The sequence below is a fragment of the Emys orbicularis genome, chromosome 1, assembly GCF_028017835.1.
Source record: "Emys orbicularis isolate rEmyOrb1 chromosome 1, rEmyOrb1.hap1, whole genome shotgun sequence".
NCBI lineage: Eukaryota > Metazoa > Chordata > Testudines > Emydidae > Emys > Emys orbicularis.
In genome coordinates, this window is record NC_088683.1 from 234,666,895 (window position 1) to 234,691,900 (window position 25,006).

Genomic DNA, 25,006 nt, shown 5'->3' on the forward strand with positions numbered 1-25,006 from the left:
TATCATGTAAGCAAAAAGTGCCAGGAAATGACGTTCTTGCTGAAGGAAAATTGGCTAGCTGTGCTTGTTTTGGCTCCCCTCTGTTGTTTCCAGTGTGGAAAAAGTTGAGGTAGAAAGAACAAATCAGTCCTCTTGTAAAATAGCCCATAGCTTTTACTTGGCTGATGTGGCCTATGAGTAAAGCAGGTTGAAAAGAGGCTCTTTCTCCTCAGTTAAGCCACTGATGTTAACACCCCATTTGCACTATGACCATGAGCACAAAGTGTAAACGCTAATGTGATTTGTGAGCATGTGGATATGACTATTTTCTTATGTTTTTGTTCAAGGTGGTGAGACTGAGAAAACTGGCTCAGCAGATTGCAAACTGCAAACAGTGCATTGAACGCTCTACGTCTCTCATCTCTCAGGCCGAACAGTCTCTGAAGGAGAATGATCATGCGCGCTTCCTGCAGACGGCTAAAAATATCACTGAGAGGTAAAGGCATGGACTGCTAGGGAATTTCCTCCTGGCAGATGCAAGAGCTTACAGTTAGGGTGGTTGATTGGTTATGATTGCCCTCTTGTCTTGCTGTAGGTGCCTTCAAAGAATAAAGGGGGGTTGAATTGCTTTATTCTACACTAATGAACATTGGTATTGCCTTGAAATGTCAAGGGCCTTTCTATAATATTGAATCAAAACATCTATTTAAAAAAGGAAAGACACATGAGGATGGAACTGTTTTAGGTATTGTTTCATCATCCATAGATGAAGAAGGTGGCATAGTTATACATGGAGACTGATAAATACTAATTGGTAGTTTGGCTATAAATACACTTATAATTAGAGCTGGCCAGAAAGTGTTATTCCCCGTTCTATGGGAAATTGCAAATTTAAAAGAAAAAAAATCCAAAGTGGAATGAAAAATGAACTTTCCTGAAGGATCGAAATTTCAAACTGTTTCTGAGGCTCCCTAAGCTGCCAAAAAACCCAGCGGCCCACCAGGTGAGGAACCAGGCAGCTTTCAGCCTGGGAGCCAGATAACTTGGGGAACCTGGGAACCAGCATTCCCAGGGCTTTTGAGCTGCTGAAGGCTGGGGAGCCTGGAAACCCAGGCTGCCAAGGAACAGGAAGCCTGTGAGCTCAGGAGTCAGGGCTCATCAGGCTTCAGGCTCCTGGCTTCCTAGTAGCCTGCCAGGCATGCCACGAGAAGCAGAAGCTTGGGCTGCTGAAGGGCCACAAGCCTTGCAGACTGGGCTCCTGGGCAGCCAGCCAAGGAGCTCCATGGGTGAGAGGGCAGTAGAGGAGACAGATGTTCAGTGGAACCCTGCCTGGATTCTGCTGGAATTTCATTAAAATCTACATGTTCCCATGAAAATGTCTAATTAGGTGTCGATATTCTATTGAGATGGGGGGGGGAAGCAAAGTAGCTGTATCTATGATAATATGGAGTCTACAGTATAACAAAAAAAGAAGTGGAGCTGCTATTTGGAGCTTGTCTTTCTACTAATATTTACATCTTGGTCCAACTGTTTTTTGTTTGGTTTTTTGGGGGGTATGGGGTCACTTTGTCTTCACATACAGCTAGTCTAAGTGCTGGCCTAGTCTAAGTCATAAGGATCTGTGTTGTTCTTTATTTTATTTTTTACTCTACCTCTTTGAGACACCCTCTGCAGGTGACTGAAATCCCAAAACAATTCCTTTATCCCTCAGAGCTTTCTTTCCTTCATCTCTGATATAAACCAGTGGCATACACTGGAGTGTTGGGAGTAGATTTGGAATGTCAGTTTATTCCTGAGTAAAAAATTAAGCCCAGATCCTACAAAGACTATTACATGTCCTTAACTTTACATATTCTGAGTTAGTCCCATTGACATCAATGGATCTATACACCATGTGTAAATTTTACCATGTGTAATAGAATTCTCAGCCATGGAACCTAAATTTGATTTGGCTGTGTTAGACCCACTTTTGGTGTTTACTTTATAGACCAGTTTCTGTCACCTTTACTTATGGTGAATTGTATTTTACTCCATGAGCAGTCCTTTTGAAGTTAATGGGACCACTCATGTAGTAAAGTACAATTCAACATGAGTAAATGTGTGGGAATTTGTCTACTTCTCAATATTCTAGAGAATTAATCTTTGGGCAGAAATATTTGCAGATACAATACATTTTCAGTGAGTGTTAGAATATTCACAGAAAATCCATTTTGAACATTAATATATTTGCACCAGACCCATGATTGAAGGGATTTCACTCATCTAGTCAGAGAACAGTAATAACACCATGTGACAGGTGTGTGCAGTCAAAATTAATCAATGCTTCTTGCATATTATAGACCTGTACCTATGACAAAATGTTCGTGAATAGAGCTGGTTGGAAATCTTCTCACAAAACATTTTCATTGGAAAATGCCAGTTCATCAAACCTGAAATTACTTGTGAAATTTCACCAAATCATAGTCAGTGTTCCAGTGGAACCCTGCCTGGTTCCCTGCCAGCTTGCCTGATTGGCTGCTGGGGAGACCCCTGATGCAGACTGCTCCAGGGCCGGGGACCCCAGGCTTCCAGGGACCATGGCTCTGTGGCAGGCCCATCATGTAGACTGCTCCTGGGCTGGGGACCCAAAGGCTTCCAGACTCCCTTGCCAACTGAGTCCCTGTGTTGCTCAGTTTCTGAATAGGCAATCCTGGAGCAAGCCAGCCTGGGAGTCTGGAATGCCTGGGGTCCCTGACTCCAGAGTAATCCACATGGCAGGCTGCCCTGGAACCACAGATCCTGGGAACCCTTGCAGCTGCTGAGTGAAATTGACATTCTTGTGAGTTTCACCACTGCTAATAGCAATAGCAAGAATGTCAGTTGTAGTCAGCAGCCGTCACTCTGGGGAGTATATTTTGTTTCAGAAACACCATGTGTCGGTGTTTCCAAAAGAAAATGTAGGGATGGGTTTCTGAATCAAAACAAAACCACATTTCAAAACTTTAAAATTTCTCATGAGCCAGAAATCTGAGTTTAGGCCAGCTCTACTTGTGAACGCTCTACGGACCAATGAATAATTTCAAATAAGAATAAATCTGAGAAAATCATAAACTGCTCACAGACAATTTACAAAGTGGAGGAAGAGGCTAAATTTGTTCAATAAATTATTCACCACAAATGATTCTCTCAGCTCTAGTGATGTGTAAAACGTTGCTTGCTGCTAGAGTATGCATGCAGTCACTTCTACAGGGCCCTGAGCTCCAGGGGCTAAAACTGATTTCTTAAAGTTATGTACACTGCATTTTTTCATGCACATATTTCAAAGGGAATGCAGTATAAAATTCTTTGCTGTGGGCACAGTGGGAAACCATGCTTACCACAGGAGTTTTTAGTTAGTGGGTTATTCATCCTGTTAATGAAATCCACTTTCTTTACATAAAGCCTTAGTAATCAGATGCTATATGAGTGAAGAGCTGGAGGGAGAGCTGGGGGAAGTGAAATCTACTTCTGAACCAGAAGGCCATAGGTCTACAGCATGCCATTTGCTCATTAGGTTGTGGGGCACAAAATCCACCTAAAATGGATTCCATTACATGCGTAATACCTTCATTAGTCCAGCCTATGCGGGGCCATGGTAGAGACCTTTTCCGTATAGGGTGTGTGGAGACACCCAGGAGCAGTTGCTGTGTTCACAAATGCACCTCTGTCCTTCCCAGCAACCCCAGTGTGGGGCTTTTGGTACAGAAGGCCAGGTACAAAAATTTTGAGCAACCGTAATGTAATATAAGGTCCAAAAGAAACCAATGAGTCTTTTTTTCCTTTAGGGATAGAAACGTTAAGGCCAGATTGTTATTGACCCTTTAGTGAAAATGGGGAAGAGTGCAAGAAACTTCCCCACTGTATGCCAACACTTTCACGTGCAGTCCCTACAATAGACCTCATCCACACTGACATAATTACCTGAGTTTCAGCCACAGTCTCAGCAGAACCAATGATGAAGATGATTAACTGCAATTATAGAACAGGAGAAACCTCATTCAGCAAAGTTTCAGAAAACCATTCTTAAAATCCTGGTGAGATGGATGATCTAACTCATTTTTAATCATACTCTTTGGAAAAGTACAATGGGAATGTGAAGCAAAAGGGATTCGTGAAAATTAAAATTCTGAGGAATAGGAGGTCAGACTTTAATCTCTTGAGCCAGGTCTGCAGTGAAATTTTCTGTTTTGGGAAAAGGGTTCATCCGAGCAATGAAAATATTTTGATCTGTGCCTCATGAATGACAGACAAATGCAACTGATTGAAAGTTGTATTGCTGCCTCCAGATTGACACAATTAGTTGTTCCCTGCTGTAATAGCAGGAAGCTGAATCTGTTTGCTCAAATAGATGAGAATTCTCTCCTGAGTTTTCTGTAAACATCACAATCCACTTACACTCCTGGTTCCCGCTGACATGTCTTTGAGATATCCGCCTGAAAAGTTCCAAATGCAGCATCTATCTTAGACCTAATTTTCCTGAAAAAACTTGTCTACAGATGCATGACATTTACTGGAAAAATAAATACAATTTTTGATGTGAGCTAGGCAAGAAAGCATTTCAGGTTTGAAAAAACATTATTCTGCACGTTCATTTTACAACAAAAAGGCTAAGCATTTCAAGATAAAACATCCTGACGTCTGTTTGTTTAATTTTCACTCTGCACTTTTTGAAGCTAAAAATTATGTAACTTGTTTAACAACTGGGGGAGATGTGACAGTCTGAACTAAAACCACAATTTTTGAGACAGATGTGCGAAGGAATGCCTGGAGCAGGAAGCTGCTTAACAAGGCAGTGGTTGAGAGAGATACAGCATCTGTTCAGGGCTGTTTAATACACAGCAGACGCAAATAAAAAATATTTCTAAGAAGAATTTTGTTCAACAGGAGAAGGAAAAAACCCTGCTTTTCTATTTTTTAAAACCTATTGATGTTTGATCATAATTTTGTTAACGTTGTAGAGTAAAAAAGTTCAACATAGCAAAATGGGAGGCAGCCATGTAATGGGCTGACCCTGCAGACTTTGCTTACAGAAGTAAGAACTACAGGATAGAGCACTAAATCAATATGTTTTTTAAAATGGTTGTAAAAATGTGACAATTTTGGGTTGATGATTCTGATGATTAGGAGATGAATGTGAAAGCTACTGCATCCTTGTGTTTTTTCCATTATAGGGTCTCCATGGCTACTGCATCCTCCCAGGTGTTAATCCCTGAAATTAATCTCAATGATACTTTCGATACTTTTGCGCTTGATTTTACCAGGGAGAAAAAATTGCTGGAATGCCTTGATTATCTTACAGGTATTTTTTTAAACGATTAATTCACTTGTAAAATAGTATGGCCAGGATTGTCACTGTCCCATCCCCATTAGACTCCCTGCATGGATTACCTGTAACACGGGGGAAGGGAAAGGAGTGAGGGACAAGAGTGAGGAGTAGGTGTAGTCTTGCCTCTGTCCCCTCCTCCCTGCCCAGTGCTCTGGCCAGCTCAGTTAAGTGGACATGGAGGGGAAAATAAGTTGAGCCCAGTACATGATGTGCACTGATTCCCCCAACCCCACCCCACGTTGGAGCGATGGGGAAGTAGGGACTGAATCCTGGCTCAGAATCCTAATTTGTTCCCTGTTCTACCCCTAGGTCAGTGCTGCTGTGCACTGCCTTGTGTTCAAGGCAGATTACTGTTGCTGTTCAAGGCAGTTTATCCATATATTAGTAACCAGAAGCAATTCTAATAACCAGCACTAAGGAATCAGCAATGAGAGAAGTCTTTGTGTATCAACACATACAGTACACTTCACCCATGAAGTACCTGAAGGAGCTGACAGTGTATAATGTGTGGCATCTTTTTTCACTGCTATATGGGTTGATCCTACAGTTTTTACTTTCTCAAAGATTCCATCAAGTTAAATGGGAATTTTGCCTGAGTAAATCTGCAGGATTGGGCCCTTCCAAACAGATTGTGTAATCTACAATCACAGAATAGTTAAGCAATTCACAAAGAAAAACAAATTGCTGAAATCAAGACTGTTCTCTTTTTGGTGCCAGAATTAGAACAATTCATTTCAGTTAATTAATTGAAAACAGAAAAAACATGGCAGCGACTCTAATTTTGGACAGCCTATAAGCAGCCATCACTAATAGTGAGAATGTGGAAATGAAAAACACACAGTATTGTTCAAAGAGCACTTAAAAATTTTGCCTCAGTTTTGATGGGATTTCACAAGGACATGCCATACGCCACCAGAGAAGGCACCCCAGTATTAATTCTAGACAGCATTCAACTACCCACTTCCTCAAATTCATCCTACAATAGACCAGACTTCTTGTCCCTTCTGCACAGTTCTGTGAAATGACACACACTCAGGTTTGGGGAAACAACATAATAGGTCTGTTTAGCTAGACATTTTTAATCTAACATTTTCATTATTTGGCTATCCAGTCAAGAATGGCCTACCTACCCATGTCTTTACCAGATTAGTCTTTCATACTAATAATGTGTGGCTCAAATTGCAAAATACAAACAGGAAATCCAAAGTGTCTGAGCACAAAATTCAATCTACCTAGATTTCTCGTATCTCATACATGAGTATTAAAATAAAGAAATTATATATACGTCAGTAATCCTATATACTTGGCTATTCTGTATTATAATTTGAAACCTGTAAGGCCAGAATTTACTCCCTTTCCTCATTTTGAGTAGTATCTTAGTTGATGAGGAGTTTCACTGAAAACAATGGAGCTATTTGTGAAATGAAGTTCTATTCACAATGATGATGAAATGTTGCAGTCTCTAGCCCTTTATAAACAATTTCTATTCTATTGTGTTTCCTCATTCATGATGTTCTGAAATAGTTAATTTTTTTAAGATAAATTGGTACTTGGATTACCAATTAAAGAAAATTGCCCCTATTACATTTACCACTGGTGAATAAGCAACTTATAAAGATGTATCTATTTCATTGCTTTATAGACCAAAAGCCCTGGGGGCTACAGGTCCAAGGATGGATTTTGCATTCAGACATCTAAATTTATTTGAAAGATGTGGAAAGCCACTTTCAGGCAAGGAACTCCCCTCACATCTTGAGGAATTCCATGTATACTATTGTAGTCTAGCTGGTTCATGAAATAAATAATGCTCCGGAAACATCACCCATATTCTAGTTTCAGGGAAGTCTAGGTACATAGCAGGTGCATCGGATAAAATCCTCCCACTCTGTCTCAAATCCTCCCTCTATTCTGTGATTTTAGAGCATGAATATCTGTACGCTTCAGTGGGAACCCCTATGTGTGCACAAAAAGAGAAAATTCACACTGGTGTTTTCAAAGGGGATGAAGGGAATTAGCCACTCAATCCCTGTTGAAATTCAATGGGAATTGGGTGCCTCAATCTCTTAGGCTCCTCCTCCCTTAGGTTTTATAATAGTTACCATTTAACTATCAATTATAATAACTATCATCTTCCCTTAAATTATTATTAATTATTTGTGCTATGGTACTGCCTAGAAGCCTCAACTGGGATTGGGATCCTATTGCACTAGGCATGTAAGAGAACGAAAGCACAAGCATTTCAGTGTATTACAATCCCACAAAATTGGATCCCCGGCCTAGATACAAAGATCAGTTTATTTCCTTTTAATCATATTTTTCTAAACTGAAGGAATGGCACTATATGGAGGAGGAAGAATAGGATACAACAGCGTTTAAAAAAACATCTCCAGTAAGTTATTCTGATAGAAAGTCAGGTATTTCTAAAAGCCATGAATGTCAATCTCTAATATTTCAAAGAGAACTCAGGGTAGGATTGGGAATGGCTGAGCCATTACGAACATTGAATCTATCTCCCCTTGTAAGTATTTTCACACTTGCTTCTTATCAAACTGTCTGTACTGAGCCATCTTGATTATCACTTCAAAAGTTTTTTTTCTCTTACTTAATTGGCCTCTCAGAGTTGGTAAGACAACTCCCACCTGTTCATGCTCTCTGTATGTGTGTGTATATATATCTCCTCAATATATGGTTCACTCTATATGCATCCGAAGAAGTGGGTTGTAGCCCACGAAAGCTTATGCTCTAATAAATTCGTTAGTCTCTAAGGTGCCACAAGTACTCCTGTTATATTAACACTGCAATAGACTCTCTCACAATATATCATCAGTTAATATACACTATCTAAATTGCATCAATATCCCTTTCAGAGAATTGTTTTCTTTTTCTTTTGCTTATATTCCCATTCTGGAATGAATGTTCTTATTTTCATCCCTTTTTGTTAATACCCATATGTCCCAAGGTTTCCTCGGTTTGGAAAAAAATGCGCTGACAAGCTTCTGTGCTACAATATTTAGAGCAGCACAAATCATGGTCACATTTGAGCATTTCCTCTCAGTTGCCTCTTTTACATAAATGAAAAATGCTGTTTGGAACAAAGTCTACCTCTTTAATCCTTGCATAACACATAAATAAAATAGAAGCTTTAAAATATAAACATATTTAATAGCAAAATACAATTTTAAAATGTTATGTTAAAATAAAGTTGCTGAGAAAGGAACAATAGACTCTTCTATTGTGATTTTTTTAAAGTGCTCATGGCAGTCTGAGAAATGCCAGCAAAAAACATGTGTAGTCCATTTTTTTCCTTTACTTTTAATTCACGTGCAATTGGGTCATTTTTGTACAACCTTCTCTGTGAGTCATTAGTACCACTGACCTCATTGGGGCTATTCATATTAAAGCTACTTAGATGTGAAAGGATTTTTAAGATCTGCCCCCAGGGAGGGTGGGAATTTTATGACAGGAATTCCTGGAGACTGATTTTTAAACTACCCATCTAAGGGCCACATCATCTGTTTTTAAGAAGTTCCCATTGACATTAGCAAGAAGTTGGCATCCTGGGGGCCCTTCCAACCCTACATTTTTAAGTTCTGCCTAAAAATCTGTGGTACAATATGGCCATAAAATCCCATCTAAAATTTGCACATTAATCTCAGAGGTGAAAGGGAAAGTACCCTACTAAGTCAGTCAGCTCCTTCCCTTAACAGTTGTTCTTGGTTTTTCACAGCTCCTAACCCTCCAACCATTAGAGAAGAGCTCTGTACAGCTTCTTACGACACAATCACTGTCCACTGGACGTCAGATGATGAGTTCAGTGTGGTCTCATATGAGCTGCAATATACCATCTTTACTGGACAAGCTAATGTAGTTAGTAAGTATAAATCTTCTAATTTTCTGTTCTGTTTAATTGTGAGTTTCAGCAAATTACATGCCTTCAAATACAAAAATATACAGAAGTCAAGAAGAAAAGGGGAAAAAAACATAATTCCTATACATTTTTATTGCTCTGTTTCTATATTTAAAGTCCAATGACTATAATGATTTTGAAAGGATTTTCAAATTCAAAACTTGTGTGGCTTGAATTTCTTATATGCGTACGTTTGCTAGGAGTGTAGTAGGGTGGGAGTTTACAAAACAATAATAGATTCCTAATGGTACAAATACAATCCATCTCATAAGAGCTAAGCAGTATTCATAACTTTTTAGACTATTTCTATGATTTTAAGTGAGTTTAAAATGTATGTACTGTAGTTATAAATTCTGAGCAGTGGTATTGCCAGTATAAGCAAAGCCAGATGGCCAGGGCCAGGGCCAGGGCCAGATTTTCTAAAACACTTAGCACCCAATAGCTCCCATTGAAACACTTATGGTGAGAATTTCAAAAGAACTCATTACCCAATAAAACTGTACTCATTTGAAAATCTGATTTCTTTAGATTAAGCCCTTGATCTGCCAAAACAGTTAAGTATGTGCTTAACTTTAAGCAAGTAGTGCTATTGATTTAAATGGGATTATTCATGTGCTTGAAGGTAAGATTTGCTCAAAGACTATTCAAGTGCTTATGTTCAAAAGCACCTATGTGACTAAGGAGCCTACTTTCAAAAGTGGCTACGTCTCATTGACTTTCAGTTAGACCCATGCTCCTAAGTGACTTAGGTTCTTTTGAAAAAAAAATTACTCTTAGGGATAAAAATAAAGGTTTTCCCTACCAACTTCCATTGTCTGTAGGGCTACAGAAAGTAGGGATTCATTTCAGTGTGAAGCTTCTCTCAGTGTATTAAAGTCAAAGGGAGTACACATCAGTGGGAAAAACTATTGACGTGGTGATTTTATTTGACTCAGTTTTTATAATTACACTAACCCTTGCATTGTCCTATATAACTTATAGTAGAACATTTTCCTTTGCCTTGATACTAGGAGTTTTATGAAAGACCAAATTTAATTTGTTGATCCTTATGGGTTAATTTGTTTCTAGGCAACTATTCTACCAGTAATTAACCCCCTAATTTTTATTACTGTAAATTACTAAAATAGGTCCAAATCCACAAAGAAACGTAGGTACTTAAAGCCCAGATTTTTGGAAGAGGAAGCTGCCTGCCATATATCTGTAGTCCAGTGATTCGGGTACTTGCCCAGGATGAGGTAAATCCTGGTTCAAGCTCCCTACTGTCTATTGAAGAGAAGGACTGTGAACAGGGTTCTCCCACGTTTCAATGGAGTGTCCTAGGCACTGAACTATAGTGGCAGTCTCTCTCTCTCTCTCTCTCTCTCTCTCTCTCTGGCCCAGTGCATATTTAATTATTTATACAGAATGGAACGGCTTCAACAAGAGTGACCGAGAAAGCCCCACATCAGAATAACCCATAGTTCAGAGTTTAGAGCACTCACCTGGGAGACCCCAGAGTGAATCCCTTCTCCCCTTCAGGCAGGATAGAAAATTGAACTGGGGTCCCCCACATCCCAGGTGAGTACCGTAATTGCACGGCTAAATGTAATATAGACAGCGGTGAACATAACTTAAAGGACTTACCAGTATGCCAAAGTCCTGAGTGGGGGTGTGACCTCAACTGGAAGAGGCGGGGCCTTTAAATCAAGATTTAAAGGCCCCAGGGTAGGCGGCAGGAGCCCTGGGCCCTTTAAAGCACCGCCCGAGCCCAGCTGCCTGAGCCCTAGGGTAGGCGGCAGGGCTCGGGCGGTGCTTTAAAGGGCTCCCCGCAGCGGCAGGAGCCCTGGGGCCTTTAAAGCGCTGCCCGAGCCCAGCTGCCGGAGCCCCAGGGCTCGGGAGGCTCCAGCTGCTGCAGGGAGCCCTGGGCCCTTTAAAGCTCCAGCCTGGGGAAGCCGGTCTGGTCCAGCACGGTGTACCGGCCCTTGCCGGTACACAGTACCGGCTTACTTTCACCTCTGAATATGGGAGGCCTTGTCTTTCTTTTCCCGTCTGTTTTGTGTGGAGTCTGGCAGGCACCTAAGCTGCCTGACTCCAAGAAAGGGGGTTCTGGCTGTGGATCACAAGTAGAGAGAGTTGCTTCCCTGCAGCCTGGACTTAGGCATCAATCTCTGTGAGAGGGGTGGAGCATAGGACACACCTCTGTCATCGGCATCTCCCATTGGCTAGCGTAGGCTGCTCCTCACCTAACATGCTGGCTTTTGTGTGTCCCATTCTTAGGCACCTATCTCTTCCCATCCATGTTATAGGGATCACAGGTGCCTAACTGTCTTTGTGGGGTCCCGTGATTTTTCCCCATCTGCATAATGGAAATAATAATACCAGGCTGATGAATTGAGAGGATGAATAGTCATAAATGTTTTGAGATGCTTTGATGAAAGTTAGTACTGTGTCTAAGTGCAAGTCCCGCTTTTAATACCTGGGAAAGAGGTGTGGTCTAAACACAGGCTTGGAAGCCTGAGATCTAATCCAGGTTCTAGCACTGATGCCTGTGGCCATGGTCAAGCACCACACACTCACCACCTTAGTTCCTATGTCTTTAAGATTGGGTGAGCATTTACTATCCCCTCTAAATGGTTTGTCTGAGGATTACTTAGCTGGAGTCTGCAAAGTGGTCTGAAGATGAGTGCTATCACAGGATAGAGCATCATTTTGTAAATAGGAATGCTGGAATATTGAAAGCACATGCTTGTCAAATACTTGAGTGAACCCTGCATTTAGTATTTCACTTGTACGCTTAATTCTTGTCAACAGCCTCTAAATTCTTAATAGAGCTGAGTAGAAAGGCCAAGTAAACTTCAATATACACTTGTACACCCTGGTTAACTGATGGATTTAATGCAATAAAGGCTTAAGAGTACTCCAAAGGAATTAGAGCAAGGCAGACAACAGAAAGAAAAGATTCTCTGATTAATCACTAACAAGCAGACAGAACTGTGCAACAATGCATGCAGTGTGCTGCTTATTCTCTGACCCATTTTCATACATGGTATTACGCCTGACAGAAGGCATATTGTGGGGTAAAGAGAGCATGTCAGCTGCAGAACATTAGGGATGGGTTTGATGTCAAATGTAAATGACGGCAGAAGTGATTGCAATTTCTGCACCTTTGTAATCTGAGGCTTTCTGTTCCTTGTTTACTAGTGAATAAACAACAACGTATCTCCTTTTAAGGCTATGTTGTAGGCCTCACATGTAGAGGTGAGAGCTTTGATCTACAAAACAAGTATTAATGGGGTTTTGGTGTTGTAATATGGTAATTTTTTGGAATTGCAGTGTGAAATGCTCAGTGTTTGCTATGAAATTGAATTGTCGCACTTGCTGTTTTCCATACATAATAGCATTAAAGCATCAAATAAAAATTAATGAATCAAATAAACATCTTCAGAGGGCTATTTATAAAATGTGTTTTATATTTTTCAAACAAATGAAGATATGTTGTGGCAATATGTTGGACCTAATTATCCTGTTTCACCAGTTTTACATCATTGCAACTCCATTGACTTCAGTGGACTTCCTCTCTTGATTTATACCGGTGGAAATCAGAATCAGTCCCGTGTTCTTTGAAGAAACTGATTTCCCAAAATGTTTATGGCTTCTTCAGGTCTCTCTCAAGAGTGAAAAATGGGTGGCTGTTTGTTTTAATTTTACTTTCAGCTGTAAGCCATGCAACTGTAAAGTTTTATTTTAAGTCATAAAAAATGTATAAACATTGTTTTACTTCTTGTAAAGCTTCCTTTTTTCTCTCCGAGATAAAGTCCTGTGCCTCACAGTGGAGATGCCATTTCCTTCTTGCAAATACCAATTCCAAGGGGAGAATCCCTACAAGCCTGCCCTGATTTCTTCGATGTAAACCTCTATAACATGATTAGGTCCAACTTCTAACCATACTCAGAGATTTGTCCACGAGCCTCCTGTTTTTACCCAGAGTGCTCTTGAGTGGGTTTTTTTTTCTTCATGTAGATCATACTCTTTGTCCTTTAGTGGAGTTGAATCTTCCTGGTTTTATATTTGACTTTCCAAGAATGCAGTTGAAATACTGAAGTGTTAACCTCTTGAATTTTGAAATAAAGGGTATATTCAATGGAACCCTCTTACAGTGAATTATTTTTCCCAGAACAGTTTAGTATAAGTGGAAGTTCGCTGTTGTTGGGTTTGCAGTCTTCACGTTGCAATGTACTGAAACAAATTATTCTATTTTAATATAATGGAGTTCCAGTAAAAGGTGGTTTCCCTATATTTGTGGCATTTACATACTGCCGCATAGTAAAAGGCATTCTTCACTTCTTCCCCACCCATCCCCAAACAATGCATGCAATGGCTGCTGTTACTGCAGGTTACCTCCTGCAGAGTGTCTATCCATTTCTATCCATGAATTAGTCAGGAGGAAGTAGCTAGAGTACTGTATCAGGCCAATATGCTTCTTTCCCCAGAGGCTATGTGAATTACTTTGGATACGTACCCACACATTCTACTTATGTAAGTTGTTATTTTGGAATCCATTTCTTAGAACTGCATAGCCAGATTTGCTGCACTTTCCTGTCTTTACTACATTTCCCTCAGCAAAAGCATATGTTATTAAGAGGTTATTATGAATTCAGCAAGAAAAACAAACCTAAGCTTTACTGATGCATTTTGTGTCTAACATAATAAATTATAATATCTTTTATTAACTGATAAATGTGGAGGTTAAAATTTGATCCAGGCCCTATTTAATACAGGAAAGATTATTTCCAAATGCGGCCAAATTGCTTGGCTACCAAAGACCTGGCAGCACTGTTTCTATAACAGTGTAGAACTTTAAATTAAGCAGCTTTTTACTACAGTAGTTATTCTCAAAGCTAATATTATCTGAGGAGCTGTTTGCACATTAGCATCTCTGAGAAGTAGCTAATCATCTGTAATCTAAATACTGTAAATGCCTTTTTATAATTACTGTGTACTTGTACTAGTTGCTTTGCCTGCAGTATAATTTTTTTACTCCTTTTAAATCATGTGAAACATAAATCATGTAAAAAACCTAGTACTTTTTTAACATCATAGAATTGCTTTAGTACACTACTGTAAAGGTCATGGAATTGCTTTAGTACACTACTGTAAAGGTCAGCTTTTAACTCTATCTTCACTGTATGCAGCACAATGTGTTTTTGAACAGCACTCATGGCTCTGTCTCTAAGGGTACGTCTTCACTACCTGCCGTATCGGCGGGTAGCAATCGATTTATCCGGGATCGATATATCGCGTCTTGTTAAGACGCGATATATCGATCCCCGAACACGCTCACCGTCGACTCCGGAACTCCACCAGAGCGAGCGGCGGTAGCGCAGTCGAGGGGGGAGCCGCGGCTGTCGATCCCGCGCCATCTGGACCCCAGGTAATTCGATCCAAGATACTTCAACTTCAAGTTGCATATCTTGGATCGATCTCCCCCCCCCAGTGTAGACCAGCCCTTAGACCAAATACAGGAGGCAAGAGATTAATTCTGTTACTCCTGGTCATTGAGAGAATCAGGCTTGTTATATATATTTAAAGATACAGTATAAGGTGAAAATCTACCCTGAGTTACATGGCTACAACCCCCATGACTTCCATCATAGAGGAGGATCACTCCTATCCCACAAAGAGAGAGGAGAGATGGCCATGTGGTTAATGTACTGGACTGGAACTCAGGAGATCTGTATTCAATTCTCACCCCAGTCATAGACTTTCCATGTGACTTTGGTCATCTTAGGTCCCCTTCTGTAAAATGGGGAAAATAATACTTCCTTTATCTAGTTAGACTGTTTTCTCTCTTGGATAGTTTACACTCTTAGGGGCAGGGTCCATGGATCCAATTGCAGGATCAGAGTCTAATCTAGAACCATATGCTGGGTTACATGGTACATTTAGGGCCTGATTCTCATTTACTCCCACTTTAAGGCCTTTTACGCTGACTGAACAATGTAAAGAGACTTTAGTGTAAATTAGAATTAAGTCTTTAGTCTGAGATTTTCAAAAGTGCCTTAGGGGGCTAGGTACCCAACTCCCACTGAAATTCAATAGAGGCTGGGTGCTTGTCTTCCTGGGGCACTTACTGTCTGAGCTGTTTCAATGTATTTTGAATTCAAATTCCTTGGGGGCACAGATTGTTTTCCTCTGTTTTTTTGTAAGAGTATTGAACACATTGCTAGAACGTAACAAATTATTTATTGTTGTTATCCTCACTGTTTGTTTATTATGGCACTGATCACCCAAAGAATGGTGGGAGAATAGAATTTTTAATCTTTAGGTTAGGTAAACTGTTGGACCTAAAGAAATTGCAAGGATAAAATTTTCAATAGTTAACTCGATTGAAAGTCAACAGGACTTTCTTTGATATTACTGAGAACTATGAAATTATGCAAATTTTACTGTCTCTTCATATAGTTCTTAAACTGATTAAAAGAGATTTCCTATATTCTAAAGAAAAATTCCATAGTGCTTTCTCAGTGAATATCTCTTTAATGTACAATAGCCAATGTGCCAAATGTGGGATAAAAACAGGAAAACCTCAGACTGTTAAAACAGTGTTCAAAGATCATATTGCTTAGGAAAAATTGTTATGTATTTAGCATAAATTCTGTCTATATTAATTTCATCCATGTGGGAATGTGGAGGGGGAGGGTTATATATCTGTCACCTTCTCCCACTGTCATTGCTCCACTGATGTGAGTTGGTAATAAATTTATTGAAATAAAGCATTTTTAAACAATTAAAATTCTTGGGAGATTAGATAACCTTCCTGTGACTTATGTGTTCCTGGTGTAGTTTAAAAAGAGAAGTGTTTTGTTAAAACAGTGTAAATTTTAGTAGCATTTACACATTGGGATTTTCCCCGTCTGGTTTTTAAAGTGCGTCAGCAACCAACCCTGGGGAAATAGCTTTACAAATTATTACCTCCAGATTGTAGAAAACTTAATTTTTTTTTTCAGTGAAAACTCACACATCCTGCATGGGCATCACTGTACTAACAGCACCATTTCAGGATGTAATTTAAATTCCCTAAATTCTTCTATGATACGTACATTGTTTTACCACCTGCAGGAGACTTAATCTTAATGTTTAAAGCCCTAGATTTCTGAAACAAGAAACCTGAATCTACAAACAATATGTGCACATGCTGTGATTAGGAGCAGTCGTGTCTCTCAGCTGCTTCTTCTATGCCTGTGCATAAAGCTTAATGGTGCTGCTGTGGCATTTAAACCATTGGCCCTGGTAGGGAGTCAAGGATGCACACAGTCCTAGTAACAACTCCTAGAGGCCTGGGAAATGTTCACACAATCAGGTTGCTCAGTTGGCTGATCATTCCTAATCCTCTTCTTCCCCTTTTCCCAGCTAACTGGGGTCAGGGTGCCGGATCAGTCTTTTCCAGGCTTGCCTCTCCAACACTTGTTCCATATTCTCCTCCGTTCCTAATTTTCTCCATTTCATAAAAGTAGTAGCTATTCTATTATGTCTGCCCCTGGAATAGAGTGGGGGGGACTAAACAAAATATTCTCTCCTAAGTAATAGTTTTATATGGCTCTTGCTGGTTGTCTGTATTTGTTTTAGATCATTTTATAATTGCAGTTGGGGGACATCATCATAACTTTACTTTTTCAGCTTTTGGGGCCAAAGAGGAGTTTGGTCATGTGACAGCCCTCCAAGGATAATCATCAAGGCCCCCATTCAGGAAAGCATCCCTATTCAAATGAAATGTAAACATGTGTTTATATGGATAGACGTAACCATGTGTTTAAGTAACCTCCTGAATGGGCCACTGATGATTGTCCTTGGCGGCCTGCCACATGACCAAACAAAGCTTTGACCCAAAAACATTCTATTTAGAAATATTCTGTTTTATATCAATAGACACAGGCTGCAGAAGTTTTCTCAGTGACTCTCTAGTAGCAAGATATCCTGATGCCTTAGAGTGGTGTAGTTATGCCAACATCCTGGAGTCTAATGTTCAGATTGTTAAATAATTTAATAACTAATAGGTACATATAGTTAATTTTATAGCTAATATGGAACATATGTAAATCTAGAGGGTGAAAACCCATAACAAACGTATCTGCGTTTTTTACAATTCCTCACACACCTGTTTGAATACAGGTTGTAGACTGACTTTATTGAGATCATTTAAACTTCCTTCTCCTCTGATGGATTGCATCCAGTTTAATGTTGTTGAAAGGTTCCAAGGCAAGCTAGAAAAATGTACTTTACTTGGCGAGTTCTAGGGATTGAGACCGAGCTCAGATTTCCAGGTCATTTAATAAATGGCAATTACTGTATCAACAAAACTAACACGGTACCGAGGAGCATAACTCGCACTACCACTGCCTACCTAACATGGGCCTGGAAGGATGGGGCCTACCCAGCACTAAGGGTTGGAGCTTGCGGTGATGAGCACCTCCCTTGATGAGCTGAGTCAGTGGAAGCAGAAGGTGCAGGATCAGACCCTAGAAGCAGTTGAAAAATAAGTGAATGGATCTGGCGGCCATTCATGGCCTTATCCTGTGGGGCTCTGAGTTCATCCTGTGAGCTGAGTGCCTTCCATCCCCAGTCACTTAACAGCCACCGACCGTGTTCCTCACTGTGGTGGGGGTGTTCAACCCCATACTGGATCCCTCCCTACATCAGTTTTAAAAAGCAGCTCTATACAGCACAGTGTAACAGCCCGAGCCTGCCAAATGTCAAACCCTGTATTTTTCCAGTGCTTGATGTGGAGTCTCTGATTGCAGAATGCTCTGAAACCACGACTTGAAGGGATTCTTTTTAAAAAAAACCAAAACTGTCTGCATGTTGAGCAGATTTGTTCTTATAGAACAGAGCTAAAATAATGAATGTGCTGGTGATGACTGAGGCCCCAGTTCAGGAAAGCACTTAATTACAAGCTGAAATCCATCCTTGAGTCCCAATGGGTCGTAACGGCTGAATAGTAATGCTTTCCTGAATCAAGGCATGAGCTTGCACATGACTATTATTATTGTGGACACTTGGTAGATTCTAGGCATACCACCATAGGAATGAGCCTGATCCTTCAGTCGTTGAAGCTGGCAGCAAACTTCCTTAGATATTAATGGGAGCAGGAATAGGACCTCATTTAGATGATGTTCCAGTGGGACATCAATTGAGTATGGTATTGGCATTGCAAAAGCTTGAGGGAAGGACTTCTATTAAAGCACTGAAAGCCTTCAGAAATATTTTATTAAAACAGTATCTATCCACAGCATCTTATTGTCCTTCCTAATAAGAATCAAAACCCTTTCGGTGCAATATTAAATTCTCTCTCAAAGTCCTTCTTATTCAACACTGTTATTGCAATAGTGCCTAGGGGCCCGCCGGGTGGGGTCCAGTTGTTTAATTCAGAATAACAGAGTAACAACTTGCAACAGCAGTTGCTGCATAATTCGTGCTAATTTTCTTTAGTATCAGTATATTTTGACAGTCAGTCTCTGTTCACGGGAGGCCCAGGACTAAAGAAGCAAAGGCTGGGAGGATGGTCTGAGCAGAGTAATGCAATAGGTACTGTACTTCCCTGCCCTATGCTGGGTTCATGCCCAGGGCTTCTTTTACTTCCCTTCTCTCATGAGCAAAAAACTCACTCATAGAATAAAAAACCCAAATTCAGTAGCTCTGTTTAAGAGACAGAACAGGGAATGGACAGATACTGCTGTAGGCACCATACTATAGGTGCTAGACAGCACTGGAGCCTCTGCAAGGAAAGCACTGGATTCTTTCCTCAGGGGATGGGTGGCTGATGGATTTGTCTGATCTAATTTTCTCAACATCTTTGTGAAAAAACTGAGTGCTGCAAATTGTTCCTTACAGTTTAAAACTCTTGTAGCGGATGTTTGGGAGACGTAAATAGGGTCGGGAGCTCACTGGCTTATGAACAAAGAAGATACCAGAATTCATTTTGTTTTGCTGTAAAACAACAAACAAAAAATGTTTCAAGTTGGGTAAACACAGTTGTTGTTCATCTTGACAGTAGTTAGTATCAAAATACCAGTATTCTTGATGTGATCAATGGCTCCATGTCTAGTTGGCAGCCGGTATCAAGCAGAGTGCCCCAAGGGTTGGTCCTGGGGCCAGTTTTGTTCAATATCTTCATTAATGATCTGGAGGATGGCGTGGACTGCACCCTTAGCAAGTTTGCAGATGACACTAAACTGGGAGGAGTGATAGATACACTGGAGGGTAGGGATAGGATACAGAGGGACCTAGACAAATTAGAGGATTGGGCCAAAAGAAATCTGATGAGGTTCAACAAGGACACGTGTAGAGTCCTGCACTTAGGACGGAAGAATCCCATGCACTGCTACAGACTAGGGACCGAGTGGCAAGGCAGCAGTTCTGCAGATAAGGACCTAGGAGTTACAGTGGACGAGAAGCTGGATATGAGTCAACAATGTGCCCTTGTTGCCAAGAAGGCTAATGGCATTTTGGGCTGTATAAGTAGGAGCATTTTCAGCAGATCGAGGGACGTGATCATTCCCCTCTATTCGGCATTGGTGAGGCCTCATCTGAAATACTGTATCCAGTTTTGGGCCCCACACTACAAGAAGGATGTGGAAAAAGGGAAAGAGTCCAGTGGAGGGCAACAAAAATGATTAGGGGACTGGAGCACATGATTTATGGGGAGAGGTTTAGGGAACTGGGATTATTTAGTCTGCAAAAGAGAAAAATGAGGGGGGGATTTGATAGCTGCTTTCAACTACGTGAAAGGGGGTTCCAAAAAGGATGGATCTAGACTGTTCTCGGTGGTAGCAGATGACAAAACAAGGAGTAATGGTCTCAAGTTGCAATGGGGGAGGTCTAGGTTGGATATTAGGAAACACTATTTCACTAGGAGGGTGGTGAAGCACTGGAATGGGTTACCTAGGGAGGTGGTGGAATCTCCTTCCTTAGAGGTTTTTAAGGTCAGGCATGACAAAGCCCTGGCTGGGATGATTTAGTTGGGGATTGGTCCTGCTTTGAGCAGGGGGTTGGACTAGATGACCTCCTGAGGTCCCTTCCAACCCTGTGATTCTATGTTAGAATAGGCCACAGAAAATTGGAAACCCTCAGCCATTCCAGGTCTGCTTTCTACAAGATAAAATACAAAAAGGTAAGTTTAGTGTCACTGCAGCTTGGTAAGGAAAAGAATGGTCTAAAAGCTATGGAACTAGTCTTAGCGTTAGGAGACCTGGGTTCAATTCCTGACTCAGTCCAGGTATTTTACCTTGGTTAAGTCACTTAGTGTATGTCTACACTGCAGTAAAAGATTCACACCCCGGCCCCTGATTGGGCTTGCAGAGCTTAAGCTGTGTGGCTATAAAATTGCAGTGTAGATGTCTACTGAGACTTGGAGCTGTGGGGGTTTTATTGCAATTTAGGTATACACACAGGCCTGGATTTTTATAGGTATTTATGTGTTGTGGCGCTCAGCTTTGCAGCGCCTAACTGTTTTAGGAGGTTAACTCTCATTTTCAAAATGGATTTAGACATTTAGGAGCTGGAATCCTGCCTAAATCCCTTTATGAAATTGAAAATTAGGCTCCTAAATCAGTTAGGCGTTGCAATGCTGAGTGCTGCAATGCTTAAATACCTATCAAAATATGGGCCTTCATCTCTCTGTGCCTCAATTCCTCATTTGAAAAATAAAGGTAATACCTCCCTACGTTGTTGTGAGGATTAAAATCCATTAATAATTTCAAGGCACTCTGATATTACGGTAATGAAGGCTAGATAAGTACCGAGATAGAAAGAATGAACTAATGAAAGAACATAGAGACAAAGTAACACAGTTAAGAAATTAAAAGACGAGTCCTAAACTCTATCCTTAATGGGCTTGCAAACAAAAAAACAAAACAGTCTGAGTTAGGAAGAGAGTTTCCAACATAACTCTGAATTTATTCAAGTTTATATACCCTGTCAGCACAGTTATTTTTATATGATCGCCTTGTGTGTGTGTTTTCTTAACTTTTTTTTCTCAAAAGGTTTTTTACTGGCACCAGTGTATCTTCATGTATGATAGAGTCTATTGTCAACTGGGAAAAGGCACTATCCATCCGTGCTCCCTTGGTAAAAGGCAGGATAAAAGGTCAAAACACCCCTGAAAATATACTGGCTTTTATAATGTATTCCAGCCCCAATGAAGTTAAAGCCTGAAAAGAACTTCAGTCTTCTCATCCAGTGCAAGATTGTTCCTTTTTGTTATATTTTCCAGTCTTAAAGTATTATTCTAATTATTATTTATATAATGTAATTACATGCATATATAATTATTAACATCATTGTTATTTCTATAAATGTTTATAATGCAAATGTTTATAATGCAATAGTACCTAGAGGCGAATTAGACTGGGGCCTATTATACCAAGTACTGTTTTAAACACATAGTACTAGTAAATGATTTGTGTCAATGAGGCTTTGTAGCGAAGTGAGACTCACCCGTGCAGCACCTCCTGCTGGTTATCCTGGGAATTAGCTCGATTTCAGCCCGGAGCGCCCTCTGCTGGCCAGTGGCTCACCTGCCTCAGGCCCCGTGTCCTGCCCAGACCCCGGTGCTCTTTACCCCGGGGTTCTGCCCCTGCAGTACCCCCACTCTGTGTCTCCCCTCCCAGGGGAACCCCCACCTTCTAAACCCACCTTGCCTCAGTGGCTACTGCCAGTCATCATCCAGCCCCTGCTCCCTGGGGCAGACTGCAGTCTGTAAACCACTCATCACGGGCAAGGGGCGGTTTGGACCTCCTGCCTCTGCCTAACCCCAGGCTGCACCTTTGCAACCCCAGTACCTGTTTTGGTCTTTAGCAAGGCCCACAGCCTGGGCATTTACCAAGCTGGAGTTTCCCAGCTCCTCTTGCCTTTCCCCAGCCCTGCTCTGTTTCCTGTACCCTGAGCTCCCAGGCAGCCACGTCCTTCTCTCCCAAGAGCTAGAGAGAAACTGACCCAGTGCCTGGCTCACAACCCTTTTATAGGGCCAGCTGTCTCCTAATTGGGCGTGTCCCCAGCTGTGGCTGCCTTCCCAATCAGCCTATTCTTATTGGCTCTCAGCCCCAGCCCTCTCCAAGGGCTGGCTTTTAACTCTTTCAGGGCCGGAGCGGGGTGACTGCCCCGCTACACACACCCCTCCTCAAGATCCCCACCCCTGGGGGTAGCGGGGTCTCCTCGCCTGGACCAGTCGCACATGCGCCTCCGGACCCGCTCGCTTCTTTTCCGACTCCTCCAGCTGCTTACGCAAGCAGGTCTCCTCGTCTACTATGGCCGCATACTCTTTCGCGAGGTCCATGGCATTTGATTCGGCCTCGTGGCGGGCCTGCTCTGCAGCCTCCAGCCGCACACGCAGGCCAGAGTCCCTTCAGGGTCTGGGTTCCTACTGCTATCTGCTCTACAACAGCCTGGGTCCCGGTCTCTTGCTGGACCCACCCTGTCCCAGTCTCTTTGTCTGCCATCCCCCGTGGGTGGCTCTTGGGCAGGCCTACTGCCATCTTTGCAGCATCTACCCGGCCGGTCCTTGACCCTTTTGGGTCTTCAGGCCCCTCCACCTGAGTTCGCCCTCCTTTGAAGGGGCAGTTCCTCTTTATGTGGCCCCATTCAGGGCAGCCAAAGCAGGCTCCCCGCCCCTTTGCTGCCTGGGGCCCCGGCTTCTTCTGTTGGTCCTTCTCAGGGACAGCCCTCCCTGGGCTGCCCTGGGCCCTGCTCCTTGAGGCAGGGCATTTCCTCCATAGGTGCCCCTGCCGCCCACAGGCCCAACACCTTCTTCGCCTCCTGACTTCCCTCACCAGGTGGCCTCTCGTAGGGGCTTCTCCCTTCTCCAGTTCTGGGTGAGGCTCCCTGCCCCCATCCTAGTAAGGACAATTCACCCTTACATGTCCACACCTCCCACAGGTGTAACAAGCCCTGAGCACTGCCCCGGGCCTCCTGGCCCCAGTGCTTGGCTTCTCCCACCAATCTCGGCGGTCTTTTTCAAACTTCCCCGCAGGAGTTTCACCAGGGCCCGCTGTTCCTCTGCCAGCTGCCCCAGTTGTGCCTGCAAGGCCCACTGTACCTCCCACTGCCTCTCCTGGTTCTCCCGGACCACACGAAGCAAGGTCTCACACCGCTGCTGTGTTTCATCAGTCCCCTTCCGTGGGGGCCCTGGCACCGGAGACCAGCCAGGGAGGGCACAAGAGCCTTCAGCAAAGAAAACCTCTGTATATGCTGGGTCCATTGTCCCCTCCTTTTCCACGCAATAGTCCCAGTCCTCGCCCTGCCCCTTGTATCAGGGGTGGACCGCAAATGCTCACATTCTCCACCACCTTGTAGCGCAGTGAGACTCACCCGTGCAGCGCCTCCTATTGGCTTTAAACCCTTTCAGGGCCGGAGCGGGGTGATTGCCCTGCTACAGGCTTCCATCAGATCTTGTAGGAAACACTTCCACCGCTTAATAGATCTCACTGTGGGACGTTTTCCCCTTTTGGTTTAGCCTACATTTTTTTTTCCTTCGTAGTTTCCTTTTATGTTATACCCTCATCTGGATGCATCTCACACACAATAAAAGTTTATAACTGTATACAATGGAAAGGAGTACTAACCTTTCCCAACAAACCACTGGGAAAGAAATCAGAAAAGTAATAAAATAAATTATAAAACATTTGATTACATCCATCTGGCAAAGGCTATGTTGAAAAGATGACACTTGCACAATATCCTGAAGTCTAACAAACTTAGGCTCTGATAGACCGCCAGGAGAAGTAAGATCTGCAGTTGAGATCTCTCCACCAACAACTTGCTTCAGATCCTCAGAAATGAACATTAGGGGACCGTCAGCAAAAATGCCTCAACAAACCTCATGGGATGAGTCACATTAGTCTTTTAAGTCCTAAAGCATACAACTCAATTCATTAAGTCAAAAAACAGACTGATGGCATTTCCACATCCTCTAGTCCTTAAGCAATAAACCATTCCTCATCTAGGGACAATTGAAAGTTCCCAGACTGTCCACACATCAGTGAATCGTCTTTTAAAGGTCCATTTTTCATGGTTGGTTTCACATACTAAGATTTTAAAAGGTACGCTGGTTGGGGGCAGTGAAATGAGTCAGTGGAAATTAGTGAAACAGTTGGTAAATGTTACAGCCCTTCAGTAAGGAAAGAGGCAAGTTTCTTGTGGATTGTTTAATGCCTTTTCAGGTTAATGTAAATATTCATGAGTGTTCAAAGTATGTCTCCATTAGTTACAAAGTATTTAGTGTGTTATGACTAATGAGTTTGGTTTGAAATTACAGGTTTATGCAACTCAGCCGACAGTTGGATGATTGTTCCAAATATCAAACAAAACCACTACACAGTGCATGGGTTACAGAGTGGCACTAAGTACATCTTCATTGTCAAGGCCATTAATCAGGCGGGCAGCCGAAACAGTGAGCCTGGCAAGCTGAAAACAAACAGTGAGTAACATGGAATCCAGCAAACCCACATACACTCCCACACTCCCTCTCCTCCCCACTCTCCTTCAGAGGTTTGATACTTGAAAGGCGCAGGAGTATAAAGCAAGATGCCTTGTTTCAAGTGCTTTATACTTAAGCCATTTATTTTTCACCCTATTCAAGACTGCCAGAGTCCTCAACATGACAACACAGGGATCTCTTTTATTCTGGAGTTCCACTGAAGCGTCCACATCATTGAAAATACCACTAGCAGTAGCAACATCAAGAAGAAATGATTGAAAATGTTTCTTTTGGTTTTTTTTTATTACTTCTCATATTGTCTTGCCTT

General features: G+C 41.9%; 1 protein-coding gene across 2 annotated transcripts in view; it reads left to right on the plus strand.

The window, feature by feature from the left end:
• Positions 1-25,006, plus strand: part of MID1 (midline 1) — a 128,294-nt gene that overhangs the window by 98,471 nt on the left and 4,817 nt on the right. For both annotated transcript variants that reach the window (XM_065416087.1, XM_065416096.1), the window contains exons 4-7: positions 327-475; positions 5,169-5,296; positions 9,051-9,194; positions 24,517-24,678. In XM_065416087.1, the coding sequence (XP_065272159.1) occupies positions 327-475; positions 5,169-5,296; positions 9,051-9,194; positions 24,517-24,678 (583 nt within the window). The remainder of the gene's footprint in view (positions 1-326; positions 476-5,168; positions 5,297-9,050; positions 9,195-24,516; positions 24,679-25,006) is intronic.